Source organism: Zootoca vivipara, chromosome 8 (genome assembly GCF_965207765.1).
Source record: "Zootoca vivipara chromosome 8, rZooViv2.hap1.1, whole genome shotgun sequence".
Taxonomy (NCBI): domain Eukaryota; kingdom Metazoa; phylum Chordata; class Lepidosauria; order Squamata; family Lacertidae; genus Zootoca; species Zootoca vivipara.
Window position 1 is genome coordinate 40436506 of NC_142591.1, and position 22715 is coordinate 40459220.

At 40.1% G+C, this 22715-nt stretch overlaps 1 protein-coding gene and 1 long non-coding RNA gene across 20 annotated transcripts in view; one reads left to right on the plus strand and one right to left on the minus strand.

Annotated features, from left to right (window-relative positions):
• The window catches only part of PTPRM (protein tyrosine phosphatase receptor type M), a 416336-nt gene that overhangs the window by 139593 nt on the left and 254028 nt on the right, over positions 1-22715 (minus strand). For 11 of the 19 annotated variants that reach the window (XM_035126005.3, XM_088675354.1, XM_035126003.3 and 8 more), the window contains exons 12-13: positions 19266-19539; positions 18219-18255 (exon numbers count right to left, since the gene is read on the minus strand). In XM_035126005.3, coding sequence (XP_034981896.2) covers positions 18219-18255; positions 19266-19539 — 311 coding nt within the window. Of the gene's footprint in view, positions 1-8838; positions 8914-18218; positions 18256-19265; positions 19540-22715 lie in introns of all 19 variants that reach the window. The other 8 variants (XM_035125996.3, XM_035125994.3, XM_088675342.1 and 5 more) reach the window with 1 other exon arrangement.
• Positions 20417-21277, plus strand: LOC148684825 (uncharacterized). Its single transcript, XR_015951454.1, has 2 exons — positions 20417-20554; positions 21090-21277. It is a non-coding gene; the product is annotated as an uncharacterized LOC148684825 (long non-coding RNA).

Below are 22715 nucleotides of genomic sequence, written 5' to 3' on the forward strand. Positions count from 1 at the left end.
GTGAGGTGGATTAGACTGAGAGCAAGCAACCCATTGAATTGGCTGAATCAGGATTCCAACTCTATTCTCCCTCCCTGGTCCTAAACTGATACTGGAACCTCTATGCCACACTGGCTTTCAGTCTGAATCCTCAGCTTGTTTTCCACATTTTGAACAGAAGGAGCTTTGGGACATGCTGTTTCTAGGGGACCTCATGTCCAGGCTAAGGATTCAGGTGCCCTGGGAAAATTACTTCGTCAAGTTCCCTTGTGCCTTGTGGGAATAGGTGGGATTCTGGGAAGCTGACAAAACAGTGTTCCAGAAGCCAGGGAGGGAGCTGCTTTTTCCCTGCCTCTTCTCACCTTCTCCAGCACCTAATTGTACTGCAGCTACAACCAACACCACTGCATTCCCTCCCCACTGCATTTCCCTAGACCCCCCATCCCAAATGCTGGACTACATTACAAGGTTGACATTCATTCCCTTCTCACTCCTTTCCAAAAATGGATATAGCAAAACTGTGCTGCTTTGCAGGGCTGGTGTAACCCACATTCAGTCATAGTCTGGAAGATTGGATAATAATAATACGTGCATTGGCATTAACAGAGTAATCTTCAAAACTTTTACAAACTCAGATGATTTTTTTTTAATGTATGAAATAAGACCAGTTAGAAATATGATGAGCTGCTATCTTTACTGCTACCTTTTGGTTCTGAGGTGACACACTAATCACACCTGGTCTTCCTCTTCTATTTTTTTATAGCAAGATGGATGGATGATGGCTGAATAATTGACCCAAAGCCACTCAGTGAGTTTCAGGGGTGAACAGCAATTTAAAACTGCGTCTTTTCAATCCAAGACCAATACCCTTACATTATAGTGACTTCTGCTAAATATTTAAAAATAATGTAAAAATTTGCCCTATTGCAGAAAATGTCAAAGTGTTTGTTGTCAAACCAAAACAGGCATAAAATAAAACCAATCTATAATTGTATGTGGACTATGTAAAGTGTCATCAGACTCTGCATTTTGCAGAATTTTGTATTACTTTTATTTGGAAAATTAATAAAAATCATTTAAAAGTAACAGGAAATGTCACTTAAAAATCTGTTTCCCTGAGCAAAATAATAATGCCCCATGTTTGCTGCAGTTTTCTTTGAAAAATATTGTTGGTGCGTCTTCGTTAATGCTTTTCTGTGTGTCTCCTTTCAAATGCTGGGCTGCTATGTACCCCACCGCCTTCCCCCAAGCAGTAAGTTCAGAAAGAATTCCAATATATCCCAGAGAGGCATGGGTTACTAAAGATAGATTGAAGCTTTGTTTTAGAATGTCTTTCTTGATTCCCCCCCCCCCAAATGCTGGATGCAGCCAGGATCTTATGGCAGAGGCCAAAGGCCTGTCAGTCACTAGATAAATATTGCTGTCAAAGGGCATTACTAAGAGAGGGTGGCTGGAATTAGATGAAGTTGGAAACAAAGTAATGAAGTCTGAGCAGAGGGCTCAGATGAGTCAAAAGGCAGGGCAGTATACTTGGAAAAGATATGAATCAGGCCAAGGCCAACATCAAGTCAATAGTGCTGCACCAAAGTCTGATTTTTGCTGTCAGTGGATTTTCAAGGAGTATAAAAAGCCGCTTGAAAATCCTCTACTGTCCTGACCCTGACTTGACTCATGAACTCAGTACTCGGACTCTCAACTCGGTTATTATTATTATTAAAGGCTTTATTCCAGAATTCACTACAGCACCCAAACACAGATCAAGTTACAGTCTACGTGGTTGAGAAGTCACAGCACAGCTCTACGTTACATGGCTAGGTATAAGTTAAGGCCTTGTCCCAACACCTGACATGCCCCCAGGCTCCTCTTCTGAAGAGCAGGGCAGGAATAGTCATTTAAGCTGTCGTTTTCCTGAGCCCGAGGACTGAACAAGCAAGAAAGCACTCCTACGAGTAGGACAAGTCTACTCGTGCTGGCATAGTTGGAGCCATGTCCTTGGCAACGGCATAGGCAGAGTTGACATGGCCAGCTCACTGTCTGTTCTAGCCTCACTTCATTGACAGGAGGTGGCACCTTAGGAAAGTCAGGTGGTTCTATTGTGGCGGTTGGGGTATCCAATGTTACTGAGGCAGGCTTCTCCTTTGACAACCCACTTGGATCCTGCCCAGCATCTAATCAGCGCTTCCCAAAGAGCTGGACCCCTCCTTAGGATCCAATTCTGCCCTTTTGTCCCATTTCTCCTCCCTCTCTAATCAGTGCTGCCAAGCTGTCTCTGTTGGTCCCAGGACACTGATGCCCAGCTGAGGGTACCGGCCCTAACCAAGGAGGCAGTGGGTCCAGTTTCACATCCTTTAGTAGCAAAGTAGTATGGGGGAAATGAAAAGGAGGGTACATTCTGTGGGAGCCACACCTCTTTCCGGATGCATTTTGTCTTGGCAATACAAGACAACAGTAATACACATTCACAGAAAAAGTATAGCTTTTTCAGTCCACCTTTAAATTGTGTATGTTGCGCGCGCACACACTCTGCTTAACACACAGCAGTGATTGAGTTATTGTGGGAAGGCAATACCCTCTGTTATTAAAGGGCTATGCATCTGTTGTTGTTAAAGCTGTATCTCTTTTGTTTAAAAGGACAAAAATTTGTTTAAAATACATTCCTCCATTTCAAAACAGTCTTGCTATCACAGAGTATAATAGGACCCCTCATTTATATCTACCTAAACATTTTGAAATTTTGACTTGGCAACCTCCTTGTCCAACACCACAAAGACCAGAAATTCAAATTTTGTTTCATGTCTTGTTTATATTGTAGGTTCTCTATGAAGGGGGAGATGTAAAGTAAAGGTTTTATTTTCTATATGTAAAAACATATTTTTCTCTAATTTTATTTTAGTAACTGAACAAACATTGGCTTTTGAAATTAGTATCTGATATATCATTTGTTTCTAAAATTAATTACATTTTTTGAGACATTAGCTCATATTTTTATTCTTGTGTTTGCAATTGCTAATGAAGCTGACATTTTTAAAATGAGACTGAGTGCCAGCCTATACCACACAGATGGCACATACTTTTCAAATTTGATAGAAACTGCACTGCTGTGCCCATGGAAACTCATATTTCCTCAATTAACTTTTAAAAACTTATCCATAATAATGAGCTAAAATGGCACAGTTTGCGGCACAGTTTTATTTCAATTTTGAATCATTGTCTGAGGTGGAACAAAGTAATGCTACAAACCCAGACCCTAACACTTTCCCCATTTCTACTCAGACAATGATATTATATGACACAATAGCCTCCTCTGACATGATATATGCCATTACCTGCCAACTATGTCTAGCTTCTGTCTACATAGAACAATGTCAGTCTCTACTCTCTACAGAATGGAATAACTGGACATTCAGAAACTAAAGGGATAACATTTCAGTCTCTTATGACATACTGCTGCTGACCAAAGGGTCATCATTCTTCAGCCAAAGAATTTCAAAGGAGGAGAGAAATTCCAGCATCAAAGTGCCAAACTAGAGTTTAGCTATGTGTAATTGTATTTATTTAAGACTTAATTGGAACCAAGGTTTTCTCATGTCCCCACTACAGGTGTTAAATTAGCATAGAAAGCTAGGGAGATTGTATTATCACTAATTATGGCTGCTGTGGATGCTCACTGTTCTTATCTTGTATACATTTTAACTTTGCACAGAAATGTCATGGCCTTTTAGTTCTACTGATTACAATCCTCCCTCCCACACTGGGGTGTTTGTGTTTGTATGTGTGCATATTAAAACTAGTAACTCAGGACATTTCATGCATCTAATGAAGTGTGCTCTAGATATTCGTTGGCTTAAGCTATCTCTGAATTACTTTCCTGAATTAAAATAGTTCAACTTTTTAAAAGCATACATCTTATGGGCAATTACACCAAAATGATTTGATCAGATTTTCATATGTAATTTGAAATCAGTTTTGCGCTGGAAATACTTGAATGAATAATCATAAAAATGCATTTCCTGTGTCTCAAAGCAAAGGAACACAACCAGCTTTCATAAGCCCATGAAAACTGGCTGTGTACTGGAATTTGTTGCACTAGATTAGCATTTGCATAGAACAGTTCCCAATCATTAGGCAGGAAGGAAAACGGACAGCCAAGAAACTTATGCTAGAATGCTTTTGACTGCCACACAGACATCATAGCTAACATGGAACTAGCAAAAATGTAGGGTGCAATCGGAAAAGCAGTTTTCTTGCAGCAAAAGTTAGTTCACAGAGCATGACAGTGGTGAGAATCAAATGGAGTTAAACTGTTTGTTCTAGTTCTGTGAATGATGGATGAACCACTGTTTGTTCAAAAACCATTTTTTGGAATCTTGTCTTAATGAGTGACATCCATAGTTAAACAGCCCACAGTATACATATATATATATATTTGTTTCTTGAAGAAAACTCAGATTCACTTTGTTTTACAATGATTGTGAGGTGATACCTGTTGGCTTTCTAATGACGGTCTGCACCATAAATTTATACACTATAATAATAATCTCTTCTGAGGCTTCTAAAACAGTGTTGAGGTACACACAGAGACAATTAGCACAGTTGTATATTTTTCCCCTCAGGTTACAAAGTGGGTTTCATTTATTTTGCCTAAAATGGGGCCTTTACTTGAGAGCCAGTAACCTTCCATAGGTAGAATCAACTTTCATCCTCTCTATTAATTCAAAATAGATCCAACTACTAACAGTTATTTAAAAGATACACTTCAGTAAAAAGGCAATGTACAGTATAAAAATATGACAACAACAAAGCAACACGTGGAAATAATTAACAGTGACATGGAACAAAGCAGCAGCCATCTTGGCAACAGCTCTGTAATTGCAGCTCATGCTGCATCAGTAATTAGAACAACAATCAGAAATATAATCATATGACGGAATTCAGTTTTGGAACCCTTGACCACTGGTTCTTATTGTAATTGTGATTAAATATCTAGCTCCTTTTTCAAAATAATGATAGAGCAGTCTAAAGATACAATCACTGAAAAGATTCCTTATCAGTTCACTATTTGCATACAATTGGAACAGGTTTGTTCCTTTTGCTGTCTTTTAGTATTTATGGAGTCTGTCACCATCAGGAGAAGATAACTCTGTCCCTATTATCCTAAATTATTCACTTAATGTAGCTATTTATTTGTGCTGCACATTGACAGACATGCTTAAAGTATACGTACTGCCATTCAGAGAGAATACTGCCTATGTGACCCCATGTTTTTGCTGCAAAAATAAAGCAGGTGGGAGAAGCGATCACCTCCTGCAGATGGGATCGGGGGGGGGGGGTGTTTGAAAGGAGCAGCTCCTGTGGCAATTCTACGTATATCCTCTTAACATTTTCTTGTAACAATACTGGTTTATAGATGAAACTGCCACAGAAAAAATGACAAATATAACACATAAAAGAACAAAAAGGGGCAATAAATCACTAGTGACATTGGAGCCTATTAAAATGCATTCAGCTGGTGTTGCAGAAAGGAGAGCATTTTCCATTCACTTTACATTCTGCTCTGCAGAATAGGGAGAAACAGAATCTTTGAACTATCAGTGTAACAAATGCTGGAGCTCTAATCGAAGCCGATATACTGGCAATAAGGCTGGTGACAAAGAGAGGCCTTGCAACTGATGAGGGCTGTCAGTCAGAAGTCTTTATCTAACTTGGCTGAGATACTACAATTGAGAAGAGCTCTGGACTTTACACAGTGGTTGTGTTTTCTAAGAGTATCTGCTAAGTGTAAACAACTTTCACACATCATTAAACACCAGTGTGTATGCTCAAGAACTCTGATTAGGATGTGGCTGCCCAACATATGAACATATAAGAGTAGACAATTGTCATTCTGACTTTATGTGTTTACTGTTGTGAGAAGCATTAGTATACAGAAGGCCAACATGATCAAATGTGAGATATGGACATGCTCTGAGAGACAAGTGCCCAGAAGAATTTAAATGGTTGGATCCAGATATAAACAAGAAAAACAAGAACATGATGAAAAAATAGCCACAACTGGAACATAGACTAAAATTATTATACATAAGGGATGGCCAAACTTGGCCCTCCAGCTGTTTTGGGACTACAATTACCATCATCCCTGACCACTGGTCCTGTTAGCTAGGGATGATGGGAGTTGTAGTCCCAAAACAGCTGGAAAGCCAAGTTTGACCATCACTGTTATACATCGAATGAATATACAGTGGTGCCTCACTAGACGAATGTCCTGTTAGACTAATTTCTCGCTATACGAATAGGTTTTGCGATCGGAGGTTGCCTCGCAAGACGACGAGGTTTTGTATGGCCGCCGTTTCGTCTTGCGAAGCGTGGCCATAAAAACCTCCGATCACAAAACCTACATTTGTCTAGCGAAAGGGGAACCAGCTATAGCAAGGGAAGAAGGCAAAGGAAGATCAGCTGAGAGGCGCTGACAGCTGTCAGTGCCTCTCAGCTGATCTTCCTTTGCCTTCTTCCCACGCTGCAGCTGGTTCCCCTTTGTATTCCGCTGGTCTCTGCTGGTTGCCGCAAGCAGTGAGGGGCAACCGGCAGAGACCAGCAGAACACTAGCGCAGGAAGAAGGGGGGGGGAGAAGCGGAGGAACGGATCCGTTCCTTCCTCCGCTTCCCCCCCCCTGCCTGTCCGATCCCCGCTTTGTGACAGGCGGGGTGGGGGGAAAGCAGGCGAGGTGGCGGGGGGAGAAGCGCTTCTCCCCGCCGCCTCACACACAGGCGGCATCGGATGGGGCTTCGGAGACCTTCTCCAAGCCCCGTTCCATGCCGCCGCCAGTCCCCCGGAGCCCATAGGAATGCATTAAGTTTCAATGCATTCCTATGGGAAACCGGGACTTGCTAGACGAATTTTTCATAGGATGAATTGAGTCCTGGAACGAATTAAATTTGTCTAGCAAGGCACCACTGTACAAGAAAAAAAGCAGGCAGGAAATATCATCATTTATCACCATGTAGGGTAGATCGACCCCAAACTATCTTGAGTAACAATGACAAAAATGATTCTCATGATACAACAGATGAGGAGATTCTATAGATGTCAATAGTACTATATACTTCAGCCCTTTGGTTTAGTTGGATAGTGGGTGATGTTGCCTAACAAAAGCATACATTATTAACACAAAAAAGTCCAGGTAAATATTACACATTACTTGTGAGTTAGTGGTTTCAAGTCTGCTGTCACTTACAAGAAAAATGTAACGTTACTGTAAAAGCATGTGGATTTTGGATTCATTCTTAGCGATATTATATATGCATTTGTTAATCAATTCTGCTAGTTTCAGCTAACCATTCATCTGCTTAGCTGACAGAGCTGGAGAGCTGCCTCAGCAACAAACCGTGTGGTACTAATTTAGATCATGTTTCACTAAAGGTGCTTAGCAACTACTGTCTGCCTCTTCAAGCAGAAAATCCACTGTTTTAAAATACAAGAGGGGAAAAGATTTGCTGAAAGGAAGAGTAGCCTTGCATGCTACTTGCAGACAGAGCATTTTATGGGGAATGCACATGGTTTGCAGAAGCACTGTGGCAGGGAAGGTAGGACTTTCCACCTGGCAATGGAACACCCCAAGGATGGTACCATTTTGTTTTATTTTTTGCTTTAAATCAGCAAAAGTAGTTATATGATACAGGGGGATACCATGTTTTATTTGATCCAAAATATGTGATATGTAAAGGGTGTAAGAATCAACTGGTATCTTACCCAAACCAGCATTTCATTACTTCTTTAGCACAAAAATACCACAACAAAAACCACGTTTTACAAGCCAATAAGTGAAGTTCTCCACATACCAAGCATATGAATACATTTCTCTGCTGTTCTTAATATAAATATTGAGATTTGCTTTATGTAATACTGACAATTTTGGAGGTGTAAGTATAATGAAGGGACAAGTCCAGCTCCTGTCTTCCAGTGCAGCATATTTTATATTCCAAAGAACTGGATATAGTGTGGTTCAACTAGAAATGTTGTGGTAATCTACCATGTTTTATTTTTGTTTTGAATAATGTAGTTCTGCAGGTGAGGATATGTATCCCATTGGCCTTAGCAATGGCGTTATAACATTACAACTAGGAGAGCTTTTACAGCCCTCTAACTAATCTTTTTCAAATAGCTATTATATTCATTATTTGAACTGTCTCATAGGATTAGCTAACCTTTGGTTTAAACAAAACTAGAGTCTTATTTTGGGGGATTTTACCCCAGACTGTGGTGTCGCTTTCAGTTCTTTTCAGAGTCTACAGTTCCTGTCTAGTTTTTGATAAGAAAACCTCAGCCCCTAAATATTTTCCTTATGAGGAAACAGATAGAGATTTTCCAGTGAAACAAGTCACTCAGCTGGCACCTCGTCAAGGTTTACTTTATTTAGAGGTTTCTTTGAGAAATTTATGTTTTTTCTATATCAAGGTTTCTTTTGGGAGATTTAAGCTAATTTTGTTTGAACAATTATTAGTTTAGTTTTAATATCATTCACTTTATCAATATCTCGTTTCAGGGATTTATCACGGTATAGTTTTGTTTTTGCGCGGAATCTTAGGACAGACAAAGTATTTGTGACATTAGGCTCAAAAGGGATCATCCCAGTGCTCAAACACACAATGAAACATGCAGCGAATTTGTTTGGCATTCTTGGATATAGGTGCCAAACATTTGGTACCCAGCAAATTGCTAAACAAATGTAGAGCTGAACCTCAAAAAGGTCTACATTGTGGTAAACCAACTACAAGCAAAGAATGATGAGAATATGGAGGAAAACAAGCCCAAAAAGCGAGATGGAAATGGGTAAGATGACTTGTCTATACTTGAGTGTCTGACCTGTTAGTTGGTCGTCGCCTGCAGCAGGGGCGATGCGAATGTATGGTGTTGTAAGCTGAGTCACGATTATCGCAGCTAAGGCAAAGGAAGATTTCCAGGTCAGCATGCATGAGGGAAAAAAAAGCCAGACTGAAGCTAAGCTAGCAAGAAACAACTTGTTCAGATGTTATTGTTTCAATTCCTTAGAAATTTAAAGAAAGAAAGGGAGGGAAAAATTGTTAGGAGTGACTTACATTGATAAATTCCTTCATGTGATTGTTTACACAACTGAATAAAAGTTAATGTGAACTTAACTGTGTGCAGGTGAGCTGGCAGCCATTTATATTATGATGGCTGCTGGAAAAAGCAAAACCACCAGGGATGACTACAGGCTAACCATGAGCAATGTTTGGTCTTGACTAAAATTTCTCCATTCAGTTATACATTCACCAGAGTATGTGAGACTTCATGATGAGACTCTTATTTTGTGCTTTACTTGAACCCCAAGATCTATCAACTGGAAGCAGGTGCAAAAGACATAGAGTTACAGAACTCGGAGCACATGATGAATACAGGAATTTGTTTTAAGCACCAGAATTGACTTCGAGTTCACAGTTCTTCCACATGAAAATCGATTTTCGTTGCACCAACCTTTATTTAGGTTAGCAGCCTTATATACAGGGAGGGGGCACATTATTGTTATTGTTGAACAATCGAAAATCAGATGCTTGCTAATATATATTACAAACCACACAGAGACCTATTGGGGGATCACAGTCCACCCCGATATTCGCAACTACATGGAGGAATTTAGCAATGTGAACCAGTCCTTAAATATTCTGTGATGCTTCCTGGTGAGTTTTACACAACATTTTGTTCAAATAAACAAATGAACAAACAAAAACCACTAGAGTGACTGCACCAGCTTCGACTCATCCTGTCTTCAACCCATGTTCACTGATCTCAGTCTTACTTATCCCACAAATACATTTCTGAAAAATCCGTTGATTTGGGGTGATATCCAGCATTAGTCACTCAATATAGAGCTAAGTTCATTCATTACAATGGACCTGCTCTAAGTATAACCTAGCTGGGTATCACAACACTGGGATGTGTAGCCAACATATACATCAGCCTCTGGGGTGGGGCTAGCTGACTAGTGCATTAGGGGCCCCTTCACACATTCGTACTGAAAGCCTGACGGGGGAAGTATCATACCTTTACTGCCTGGATGGATGGAAATAGATAAACAGTGGAAATCCCTGCTCTTTCCAGGGTGTCATCTTGGTTAGAAGAAATTAACCTTTCCAATTAGATTACAAAAGAGTTAACAAACCCTGATGGCTTCTGTGCAAACTTGGGTCCATTTACTGAACATATTAAAATAAAATACTTGAATGAAATACTTGAATTCCTCCCCCCATTTCCTTAAATTTGCATTGTATATTGTGAGCATTTTAGCTTTTAATCTCTTCATTTTGTAATTGTATTTTTTTCTGTTTAAATCACAATGTGTATGATTTTTACTGAAGTTTCATTTATGGCTGTTCATAATTTCTATACATGGAAAATTCAATAAAAATAAAGGTTTTAAAAGACGCTAAATGTTTTGATTTAGGAGTCACCTGCACATTATTCAAGCTAATTAGATACTTTCATGCATCTTCAGATACAGGAATGACTCACAAGAGTCACTGTTAGAACCATCCCAAAATATGAAGCTCCAAGTGAATCTTGTTACGACTTCTCCCACAGATTACACATGCTCCTTATATTTGACTACATATTAGTGTTTATGGCATGAGACCATAGTACGCATGTCTCCTTTCATGAACACAAGAATGGAGAAAATATTTTAAAATTATTATGAACACAGTTTTATTGGTGTTTACTGTCCACATTTATCATAACATTTCTCCCCTCCCCATTCTACAAATAATTGTCACTAAATTATTAACCTTGTTATATACATTACGCTAAGGTGGAGAAATAAAACAACTTTTAAAAGGTCAGTTCCAGCATATAACATCTGGGAAGTGGAGAAAAGAAAAGAAAAAAAACACTGGAATTTGTGTGAAAGAATCATATGAAAGCTTGTAAATTACACAGACCAGCCTGGGTGCAGTTAGATTTGTGGCAATGAGTGAGGAAAGGAGATTATCCACCATCTGCAGACAATTAAGTTCAAAACTGCTGCTGCATAATATTTTGAAATATCTCCATGCAACTCTGAAGAACTATGTTGTTAGTAACTGTTACAGTACTGCTGCTACAAGATATAAATAGAATAATAACCCTTTTCTTCTACAACTGATATTTTCCAAGATTAAAACAATAGTCACCTGTGAGCTGAAAAAGAGAATTGTAGAAAATGCAGACATAGGCTGAACAAGAATAATTTGTGGGAGCTGGATAGAAAAATATCTCATAACTTTAGAAATTGAGCATTTGGACGTTTCTGACAAGTTTCCCCACCCCCACCCCCCCAAAAGAAACCTGACTACTCGACCATTTTCATGAATATTTTATTTGCTATTTAAATAGCATTATATTGGTTCAGAATGATGGTGTCTATGATGGAGATACAGACCAAAGAGTCAAGTGGAGTAGTAGTTGACAAAGTCTGGTTGTTGTTGTTGGCATCCATCTGCCTCCTGCTTGACCACAATCCTATGATGTCTAAGAGGGCAATAACCGGACATCCACATGGACGAAGGAATTAGGATCTCGTAGAACTCTGGCTTAGTTATCGAGTTCCCAGCACAGCCAGACTATACCAGCATAAGCCCAACATCCCGTTTTAGAAAGCAACATACTGTTCAGATGACAGAACCAAGATCTTACGGTGGAGTAAGCCTCCAAAAGTGGGCATACAGCAGGAGTGGCAGGGATGGGGCCAGGCAGGGAGACTTATGCTAGATCCAAACTCGGCTGAGCTTGGTCATGTGATATGACAACCCAGTGGAGCTTACAATAGTAAAAAGAATGGTGTGCACCCAATTCTTTTCTTTAAATGCTTGCTTTCCCTCGGCCAAGATCAGGTTAGCCAACAGTAGCCCTTGCTCCCAGGCAGAGTTTCGAATGAGGTAATTTACGCCAGTTCAAGTTAAAGCACTTTAAGGTCTGCTAGCTTCTTATACTTAGGATTGTTCTGTCCATTATACAGTGTGGATGTTTATGCACACCAAAAGGAAAAAGGAAAAAGAAATGCTGACCTAAGGTCACACATGGCTCTAATCTGTGAGTTATATGTCTAGTAAGGGGCATAGCTAGCTGCTCCGGCACCCGGAGTGGTGGGGGCAGGGCGATCCACCCACGGAGGCACGGTGATCCCCACACGGGGGTGCTCTGGTGATCCGCCCGGGGGGGAGGGCGCTGTGGTGATCTGCCCAGGGGGATGGTGCGGCGAGCTGCCCACAGTCCGCCTGGCGGATGCAAGCCCCATGCTGCTGTTTCGGGCAGTGCGGGATCCCAAACCGCCACTCCACACCTCCACACCGCCCTTCCTATGACCCTGTGTCTAGTTATATTGTGATACAGCATGTTCTCAGAAAGTACAACTTCTATACAAAATAGGACAACGCTGAAGAATATGTTAGCTTCATACTTACTCAACAGCATACTGCCATTTCTTTTTATTTTTTGTGCATGCCTCACAGCTTATGAAATGTGGGTCTGAAGTATGAAATTTTAGTTTTTGCTGTATGAAACCATTGCATACCCACAGAGAGAGAAAGAGAGAGATCTGAGTAGCTTATTTTATGAAAGGGGTATAAAATCTGCAGTGGGGAAGAAAAGTAATATTCCAAGCAATTCTAGTCAGGAAGTCTTTCCTGTCAAAATGCATTTCACCATTCACTTTCTGTAGGGAGGACCCAATGACATGGATGGAAAACTAATCCCCTCACCCTTCCCTGAAACAGTTTATTATTTCTGATTTTGTTTGTGTGTGTGTGTGTGTGTGTGTGTGTGTGTGTGTGTGTGTGAAATGCACCTTCCCCTTACCCATCCACAAACACTCCCATGGGAAGATGCCTGCTTTCCTGGCACAATAGGTTAGACATCACCTTTCTGTTTGAACATTGATAAGTATGAAAACTATTGATTGGCAAACACAAATGCCCCTCAGCTGTGCTCAGCAAACCAAGCTAATTTCCAATAAAATAAAATTTGAAAGCAGGTTGGTTTCTTTGGAGCCCAATTCCACACACCTTTGACACTATTGTATTCCTGGCAATATCACTTTAACATGCCTTTCCAAACTCCTACAAGCTCTCAACCCTGCTTGCTGCCTCAACTGCATTTATCTCACAGCGAGGCTGGAAAGGTCTCATTGGATGCCTTTCATTAAGTGCCCTTTCTTCTTTGGTGAGTAAGATTGTCTTCCATGAACATGGTTTTAACAGTAAGTCCATAAGTGACTGTGGAGGCCAATTCTGGATCCATATGCCGAGTTGATCACGGTGAGGGTTCTTAGCTTGTTTCTCCTTTACGCCCATGACACATTTGGTAAAGGCTGGTCTCCAGATGGAGTGCTTGCAGGCCAGTGTTTCCCAGTTATCAGTGCTTATGTTACATTTTTTTTTAGATTTGCCCTGAGAGAGTCTTTAAACCTCTTTTGTTGTCCACCAGTATTTCGCTTTCCATTCATGAGTCGGGAATAGAGTAGTTATTTTGGAAGACAATAATCAAACATCCAAACAACATGACCAGTCCAACGAAGTTGATGTTGATGAATAATTGCTTCAACACTGGTGATCTTTGCTTCTTCCAGTACACTGGCATTAGTTCGCCTGCCTTCCCAAGTGATGTGTAAAATTTTTTGGAGATACCACTGATGGAATCTTTCAAGGAGCTGGAGATAATGTTTCCATGTTTCACAAGCGTATAGTAAAGTTGGTAGTACAATAGCTTTGTAAACAAGCATTTTGGTTTCCCTGCGAATGTCCCTATCCTCAAACACTCTGAGCTTCAATTGAGAGAAAGCTGCACTTGCAGAGCTCAGGTGATGCTGGACTTTGTCATTGATGTTGGCTCTTGTGGAAAGATAACTGCCGAGGTAGGAAAGGCGATCAACACTTTCCAAGTGCCCTTTAGACCTTCCTGATCAACATGGGAAGATGAGACTGCAGAGGGCATGTCTGATGTTTCCACCTGCTCATCTCCAGTTTAAGCCTTCATGCTTCCTTTTGAATGCTTGGAAAAATCTTGTACAGTAGTGCCTCGACTTACGAATTTAATCCGTTCCGAAGGCATCTTCGTAGGTCAAAAAATCCGTAAGTCGAAAAGTGCCATTGGAAACGCAATTTCCCATAGGAATTCATTGGAAACAGAAAAAGTCGAAGCAACCCCATCTAAAAATTCGTAAGTCGGAAAAACCCTATCTAAAACTGCCGTGGTTTCCGTTCAGATGTCGAGAAATTCGTAAGCGTGCGGCCATTTGCCCCACTCGTAAGTTGAAAAATTCGGTTGTTGAGTCGTTCATAAGTCGAGGTATCACTGTATGTCCTGAGTGCTGCTTGTGCCTGAGATGCTGCTCAGCATACTCGTAACAATTTAGGGATCAGGTTGTTCAGACTATACAAGTTACAAAGTAGAGGTTTACAGAGGTGTACGTCTTCAGATATACTCTAGCTCACACAGCAACTTTATTTCTGGTGGTTGCAAAAGTATCTATCCCTCATAATACTGTATATTTAACGAGCAGGATTTTTTCTTGTCCATTTGTCTACTCTTTTGTTGCATGATTTACTGCCTCAGTAGGAAACTATGAAGAGACACATAAATGGGCGCTGGCACTGAAATTAGTGGTTATAAACATTAAATTATTTGCACATTCAAATAAACACTTTCCAATTGTTGACTCACTTTAATTATCATCATTGCCCTTGTGCTGCTCTACATAATAAACACCTCTCTCAACTTGGGATTCAGCTGCTAACCAGAAAGCAAAGAAAGCTAATACCAGAGTTTGTGTGTAGAGAGCTCAACTGGTGAATTGTCTCTTGATTACAATACTTTTATTTCTGATTTTCTCAAATTTAACCTGTGAGACAACAATACACCTCACTAATTAAGATTGACAAATGCTCACTTTCAACAAGAGATGGAGATGCTTTCATTATACAAAATGAGATTCAAGTCTCGGCTGCTTAGTAGGCACGGCCATCAATTACAACACTGCAACTGGGAGGTGTGGAGAACACAGCCTTACTACACATTGAATCCCTGTTTACTAATCTAGAAAACTCCACTTTTCTCTTTGTTGATATGAGAGCCATTAGACCTGTTTTTTTTAAAACAAATATGCAAATATTTAATAATCTGAGATACAACTTGCATTTCAATGCTTCTTACCATTGGGGCATCCAAAGCAGGTATTTGACACCATTTTAAGTCTGTGCCTCTCCCTGGGGTATTTAGTTGCTGCTCACATCTTGCTCTTCCACTGTAAGCTACCGGTATGTAACTTTCCATGCTTTAACATGTACATTCCACTACTTTCTGTCATGTCAATGTTTCTGTCTCTTTTTTTGATAGGCAGAAATATTGTCAAAGTTTAGCTTAATCTAATATGCCAATCTAAGCCCAATGGCTGTTTACCCCTCTTCCACGGTGAGTGGTGGTTGTGGCCTGCCACAGCACCTCCATTGCCCCTGGAGCCTTGCCATGTGACCCCAACCATTGGGATTTCCTCCCCGGCCACCATGGAGCTTTGTGGGCACCATCAATCCCATTTGAATTAAGCCTAACCACGGTGGCCTGGGTTTTGTAGGCTCCACTGAGGTCTGCTCCCCAGGCTATTGGCAGCCCCATCGGCTGCTGGGAGTCACCCACCCTGCCCACCCTTTAGCATTGCTGTTGTCTTTCTGTTTATCTTCTAACCCTTTCATTTCCAGCTTAGAGGGCTTTGCTATGGTGTGTGTTTTTTAACTGTTGCATATTTTTTACTAGGAAGGAATTTTCTGATTGTCAGGTTTCACCTTCCCCGTAGCACTAGTCACGACTTTGGCAGTTTAGGCCTTGGGTGGAATCCTTTAGTCTATCTGCTGACCTTGGGGGATGGAGTGGTGACCCCCCCCCAGCAGCGGTGTTTACAGAGTTAAAGGGGTCTTGAGGGGAAGTCTCTATCCATACAGCAGAAGCAGCTGGTCAGGGGGGCACAGAGCTTCCCCTAGCATTTGGGTTGGCCCATTTGTGTAAACTTGCGTTTTGCAGTTAGTTAAATTGATATATCTACTAGATATCTTCATAAAGGTAACAGTGTTAAAAATAATGATTTGCAGAAGAACCCCTAGAAAGTTTTGCAGCTTTTTAATCCTGACATGCAACTTAGAGCACTTATTTCCAGTAACTCACAGGGTGGATGTATCTGATAATACTATGGATTTCCCAGAGATTTTATGAAGTGTGGGCAAATATGCTTTCACAACATAAAATGAACTTGCGTATTTAAATAAAAGCTGAATTTCCTTCTTTCCTTTCTCCTAAGAGGCTAGTTTGATGTCATCTGTTGCTATGGTAGCTACCTCATTGCAGAAAATATGATCTCTTTTTCCAAATGAAATACGTAAAAAAGTTAATCCAATCAAATAGTGAAATAAATGGCAGAATAATCTTTAAATATTTAAACCACAGATTGCCTTGTGATATTAAACCAGTGTAGTATTATACAATAAATTGGACCAGATTCTTCCTCTTTATTTTATTTTAATTTTTAAAGTGCCAGAACAATAGTTAGATAAAATTATGCTTGGCCTGGAATGATTGAAGATACATAATTGGTAAAATGTAGAGGTGATGTAACCCTTTATAGTAAACAACTAACAGTATGTAGGCCAGGCATCCCCAAACTTCGGCCCTCCAGATGTTTTGGACTACAATTCCCATCTTCCCCAACCACTGGTACTGTTAGCTAGGGATCATGGGAGTTGTAGGCCAAAACATCTGGAGGGACGCAGTTTGGGGATGCCTGATGTAGGCTATTGGATGTTTATTCATCATGCAGAACATCCAATAATAAATAGTTACCTATATTATTCTTTTAAAAATGAGGTGAAGCAATATAATCATGCTGATAAGAGCATACTCTTTGCATGAAGAGGTTGATAAGACTGTAGTATCTTTGAACATAAGACTTCATTTACAAAGTTTGCTTAAAATAATTGGTTGCAACAATTTGCGCAGAATGGAACTCCCATGGACACTCCTATGCGCAGAACACAAGGAGACAATTTTTGCCTCTTTGTTCTCTGTAGGCCCCTATGTTGGGAGCTTGCTGGGTGCTGTAGGTGGTGGTGGGGATTGTCTCCTTCCACCAGTGGGAGCATCCAGTTGGAGAAGCAGGAATCTCTGTGGATGCAACTCACTTCTGGGAAGGAACGCTTCTATTTAAGGAATGGTAGGTCTAGATCCAAGTTTATGTTTCTTATTGATGTGGTAATCAAGCTTTGTGTCAAGTATTTCCAGCTTCTTTTAAGAAACTAATCCACACTAGAGGTGGGTAGTTCTCCTTCTCTTAAGAAACAATTCAGCCCCACAAAATCAGGGGTGAAGATTTGGATTAGCTTCCTGAATTATGAAGACTCCTGAATGTGATCAGAATGGAATTTCAAAACCAGGGCAATGACAAATAATGCTTCTCTGTGCCTGTACACTTCTTACTCATACTGGGAATGCAGATGATAGAAACTGAGCTTGGAAACTGCATTGGAGGACATGAAAGGAAGTCTTTCTTAGGTACCTAAGGCTCAAGCCATGAAAGGCTTCAAAAGTAAAACTTCCCCTTTTAAACACCTTGACTCATACTTGGAAAAATACAGGAAGTCACTGCAGGGGAGCACTAGTGTAATGTGTTTCCAACCCCCCACTCATGTAAGCAGATGGACTATCACATTTTGCATATGAAACTTCTGAACAATCCGAATATACAGTTCATTACAACAGCCCAACAGTTTATCACAGTCACAAATGGAGGTCATCAGACCACCATAAATTTTGTGCTTCAACTACTGACTGCCTTATTGAGAGAGGAAGCTCAAGCAAACCTCTTACAATCCTAGAGTGAGCAACAGGAATGACAAATAATTATTGTTTTCTCAACCTAGTATATCAATGTTTAGGAGCACCAGTAGGCATAGCTACTCTGCACCATGAATGTGAAAAGTCTCCTAATTATTTTTAAACTTTTTCTGGACAATTGACATATCAGTGGAAATTAGGCTTTCATCACCTTTTAAAATTAAACAAACTCAGCAATTCATTGTCTTACTCTTATACTTAAATAAATAATACTTAAAAGTATTGTTAAAATGGCAGAATTGGATATGTGTATTAAACCATGTATATTATGATACATAATTTGACAGATTTAAGGCTAAGAAGACACAATGGAAGCATACCTTTTGTGGCCACTCTGACGCAGTCAATTTTTGTTTCCTATGCCAGATAGAGAAAGAAAAGGTCATTTGCTAGTTTACATCCACAGCAAGAATATAATACATTGCTTCTTCTTAAAATGCTGCTAAGATCTAAAATCAGTACCAACTTTTACATGCTTGGTTTCAAGCTTAATAGCCTCCTACACTAGTCAATGTATTTCCCTGCTATGGACAACCAAAGGAAAATGCACTTGGGCATGTAACATCAATACTTCACTTAATATTAACCTAGAAGATGAATGATATGTTATTAGACATGATATGTGTACTTTCCACCCCCCTCCTTTTACAACACATTGACCTTGGGATATTTTCTTTTCTTTACAGTCAGCTACACAGTTCTAAGCAACATGCTAGACAATGTAAGAAAGCAAACAAAAATCAATGGTGTTTCACATTTCTGCACTGTCATTATGTTATTTGGCAGAAAACATTTCCCTGCTGTCAGGGGAGACAGCCTTAGCTTATCAGGAGTTGAAGGGCTCTGGGTAGGTCTGTCCTGAAATGGAAAACAATTCTAGAATGTAGAAGCTGGATTAAAAGCGACCTGCAAAGGATGGACCTTTTATGCACTTTTCACTTTGGCTCCATCGACTTATTTCTTTTAAACTCTTTAAGAGAGAGGGGGGGGGAAAGGCTTGTGTCTTAAGTCAGGGCAATCAAGACTGAAAATGGGCGCACAAGCCAATGCAAGCTAATATAATGCAGCAGAATAAGCCAAGTATAAAAGCGAAAATCATTTAATAGGAGCAGCATGATCGAAAAGAGGACAGAATGACAGTAATTTTGTAAGGAATGATTGCCTAGGCTCTTAACCATTGACAGAAATATGTACTTTCTCCCACTGTCTCCATTTCCCTCCCAAGAATGACTGGCCTGGCCAATATATAACTATGCAAAGAAAAACATTCAATTTCTTTTTTCCATTGTCTATTTGGCACCAGAATTAGACAACCTGTGGTCTATTCACACATGAATATCGCTTCAAACCAACGTCCTAAAACTTACCCCATTGGCTCTGCTGGCAGCTTGAAAATAAATACTATAGCTTTTATGAGGGAGAAGAGGAGTGTTCCAGAAGCCACTGTAGGTTTTGTTGTCACCAATTGTAAAAGTCTGAGAAGATTGAATACTGTTGGCCGGGAACTCGGCTGCAAAATAATACTGAGAGTTCAAAAGTGAAGCATTCTGGAAGTGGATTGGTACTGGATAGCATTTCAGGATTTCAGTTGTTTTCTTGGTCCTGCGAGGACGCTCTTCCTCAACCACTATTTGGTAGACACTAAAAAAATGAAAAACAGGAGAGGGTGGTGGAGGAGAAAGAAATGACAAAAAATTAATGCTGGGTTAATTTAGAGTACGCAAAATGTAATTTTGAATCACATAACCCAGTATTTATGATAAAATACATTATGCTTGAAAGCAAGGAACAGAGTGAAATAAAGTTATCATTCAAAAACTGCATCTATAAAGTACACGTCTCTTCCTTTTTAAATACACAGAAGGAAATGGTATACACCATAAAGTTATTAAAGCATTTCATAGATAAACTGGTTAGAAATATGTCCTTTGAGTACTCCCAGGTAGAAATATATGTTTCATTGGTAATAAAAGGTGCTACACATATTTTTGTGAACAGAAAGTAGGTACGAGGCTATAAATATTCTACTTTATGCCATTTCCCTTGTTTGAATGAAATGGTACAATGGTCAAATTCATAGGAAAATAATAAATAAAGAGAAATACTGCTGGTCTAAGAGACTTATTTGTTAGCAACTGTTTTAAAATGTGCATGTTGTAAACTGCCAGGAAATTGTGTTCCCGTCAAGTTTGTCCCACCCTCTCCTAGGGGAAAGAGACTTGGGGTGACCATTGAGAGGGGTCAGATTAGAGGTTCCGGTTTCCGCCTGCAGGAATGGCGGACCTGTTTTCCATCTCTCTGACCTTCGTAAGGAATTTGGCGGTTGCTAGGGGAGTAAATGGCAACCCCCTACCCTCTCCGGGGGTTACGGAGAGGGGCCGCTGGCCCGCGATGCCCCCAGACCCACTCCGACTGTTTTTGGAGTGGGGGGAGCTTGGGCTGAGCACTTACGAGGGCCAGGACTCCCGGACGCTAATCTGCATGGCGGGGATTTCCATGGTTAAAGAAGATAATTAGGCTTAAATCTATGGACATACTTCAGAAGGAGGGGAAGAAGCGCTGTTTACTGCTGAGAAATTTATGCTGCTGAGGGAGAGGAGTCAAAGATTGTACAGCATCTGGAAGAAGGATTGATGGGGACGGAGCGATAAGGGAAGTGAGTTTTTATTTTTTTTTCTTCATATTGTTGCCTCGTACCTTCCCGGACACGATGTCCTGGCTTGTTTGGAGTGAAAGAGAAGCAAAAGACTGTGTGAGTTGAACTTTATAACTGTTGTTACTGAGCATATTTTTTAAAGATGTGGAGTTGCCGATGAGAAAAGCCCCCCCCTAGTCGGACGGAAGGAGTTCTGGACGCGTTCGGAGGATTTATGAGCTGTGACGCACTTTAAATTGGAGCAGCGACCTGAAGCTAAGTTCAGCTATAGGGCAAGGAGATCCATTAATTTACCAAGAGTTTATGGTTTGATGTTTGGGTCTCCTGCCTGGAAAAGCTGTAAATTCTATAATGATCGTAAATCTTCATGGCTATGAGAGAAAACGAAAGTGATTTGAGCTTTTTAAGATGGCGCTGCTTCGTGCTGCTTCGACGCAACAGGGAGCTCCATTAAGAAGATTTATGGGGAGGCTGGACTGATTAACTCACACAGGAGAAAGAACATCTGTGAAACTTTGTTTGATATTTATCTCAGCAGCTGGGAAACAATCGGATGAAAGTGGAAAACATCTATGTGACTGTAAGGGGAAGATCTGGATTATTATGAACTTGGAGGACGATTTGAACTTTAGAAAAAAGACGGCAGTGGACAGTTGCGAGGAATTCCCAATTTCTTGAAGCATGGGAACCCAAATAAAAAATTCTTTAGATGATTTGGCATAACATTCGGTTTGATTGATATATATATGTGTATAATTTGAAATATTGAATGTGATATAATTGGTTTTAATTGGAAAATTAATAAAAATATTTTTTAAAATAAAAAAAAGAGAGAGGGGTCAGATTAGCTATTCCCTCTATTCCCTCCCATTTGCCTTTGCAGCACCCTCCCTCCCTCCCTTTTTAGTGTGGGCTTTAGCTAGCTGCCTTTTATGGCACTGAATAATAATTTTGGGGGATCCACAACTGATACTTGGGACTCCCTATTTTCCCCTACTTCACAGTTTAACACAGTTTTTGTTGATTTGTATTATGCAGGTAAGGAAAAAATAGTAATTTAATTCTCAGTTATCCTGAGGAATTATGGGAGTAAGGGTACTCTTAAGTCATCACCCAGAGCATGAGGTCTGGTGGCATTGTGGGTGCCCTTAGGACAGTGGGTCTACGTTGCAGGTTGGACTTCAGTTATAAATGTTCATATAGCAAAGAGGGAGACATTTCCTCCAGTTCTTGGGCTGGGAACAAAAATATAATCATTTATTCACCCTGTCCACACATAATTATTTATCTAATTCTTTCTTGGTGTGGCAGCAAAGTGGGAATTTTATGTTTAAGCTGTATATTTGGGTTTCCGTTTCAGTCCCCCCCCCCTAAATTGAGATTATGTTAAACTTTGGTTTTGTGATAGTTTGATGACTAGATAAAAATAAACAGACCTGATCTGATCAATGAATAACTAGGCTTATGATTGTTTATGGACCCTTTAATATTTTAATCAACATGGTCCTTTTTAAAAAGTTTGACTTGATAGTTATCTAGAAACACAGCATACTTTCTGGAAGCCAAAATAAATAGCTCAAGGTTATCAATTGGTAACCTGAAAAGGAACTCCTGCACTGTAGCTTGTAAGCACTTTGTTCAACTGTTAAGAATATAACAGATGCTAGAACTGGAATGAGAAGAAAACAACTCTTGCATGTTCTGCTCACAGTGCATTTGAAGAACTGAAATCATGAACATTTTAGCAATAAATGAAAACCAATCTGCTTTCCTGCTGCAAACCGATTTCTGTAATCACGGGAGAGCACTGAAGATCTGAAATAGTGCTCACATTTGCTAAATGTTCACATATTTGTGCAGAGGTCTATTTTTATGCAGCCTAAAACTGAATACTGTACTTTGTTTCTAGATCCTTGATCATCTCAGTCAACCTCCTTTTCACACATTCCAGCTTGTCAATACTCTTCTTAAATTGTGGTGTCCAGAACTGGACAGAGTATTCCAGGTGTGGTATAGGCAGAACAGAACGGGACTATGACTTCCCTTTATTGGGACACTATACTTCTGTTGATCCACTTTAGAATAGCATTAGCTGTTTTTTTGCTGCTGCATCACACTGTTGACTCATGTAAAGCTTGTGGTCTACCAAGCCCCCCTAGAT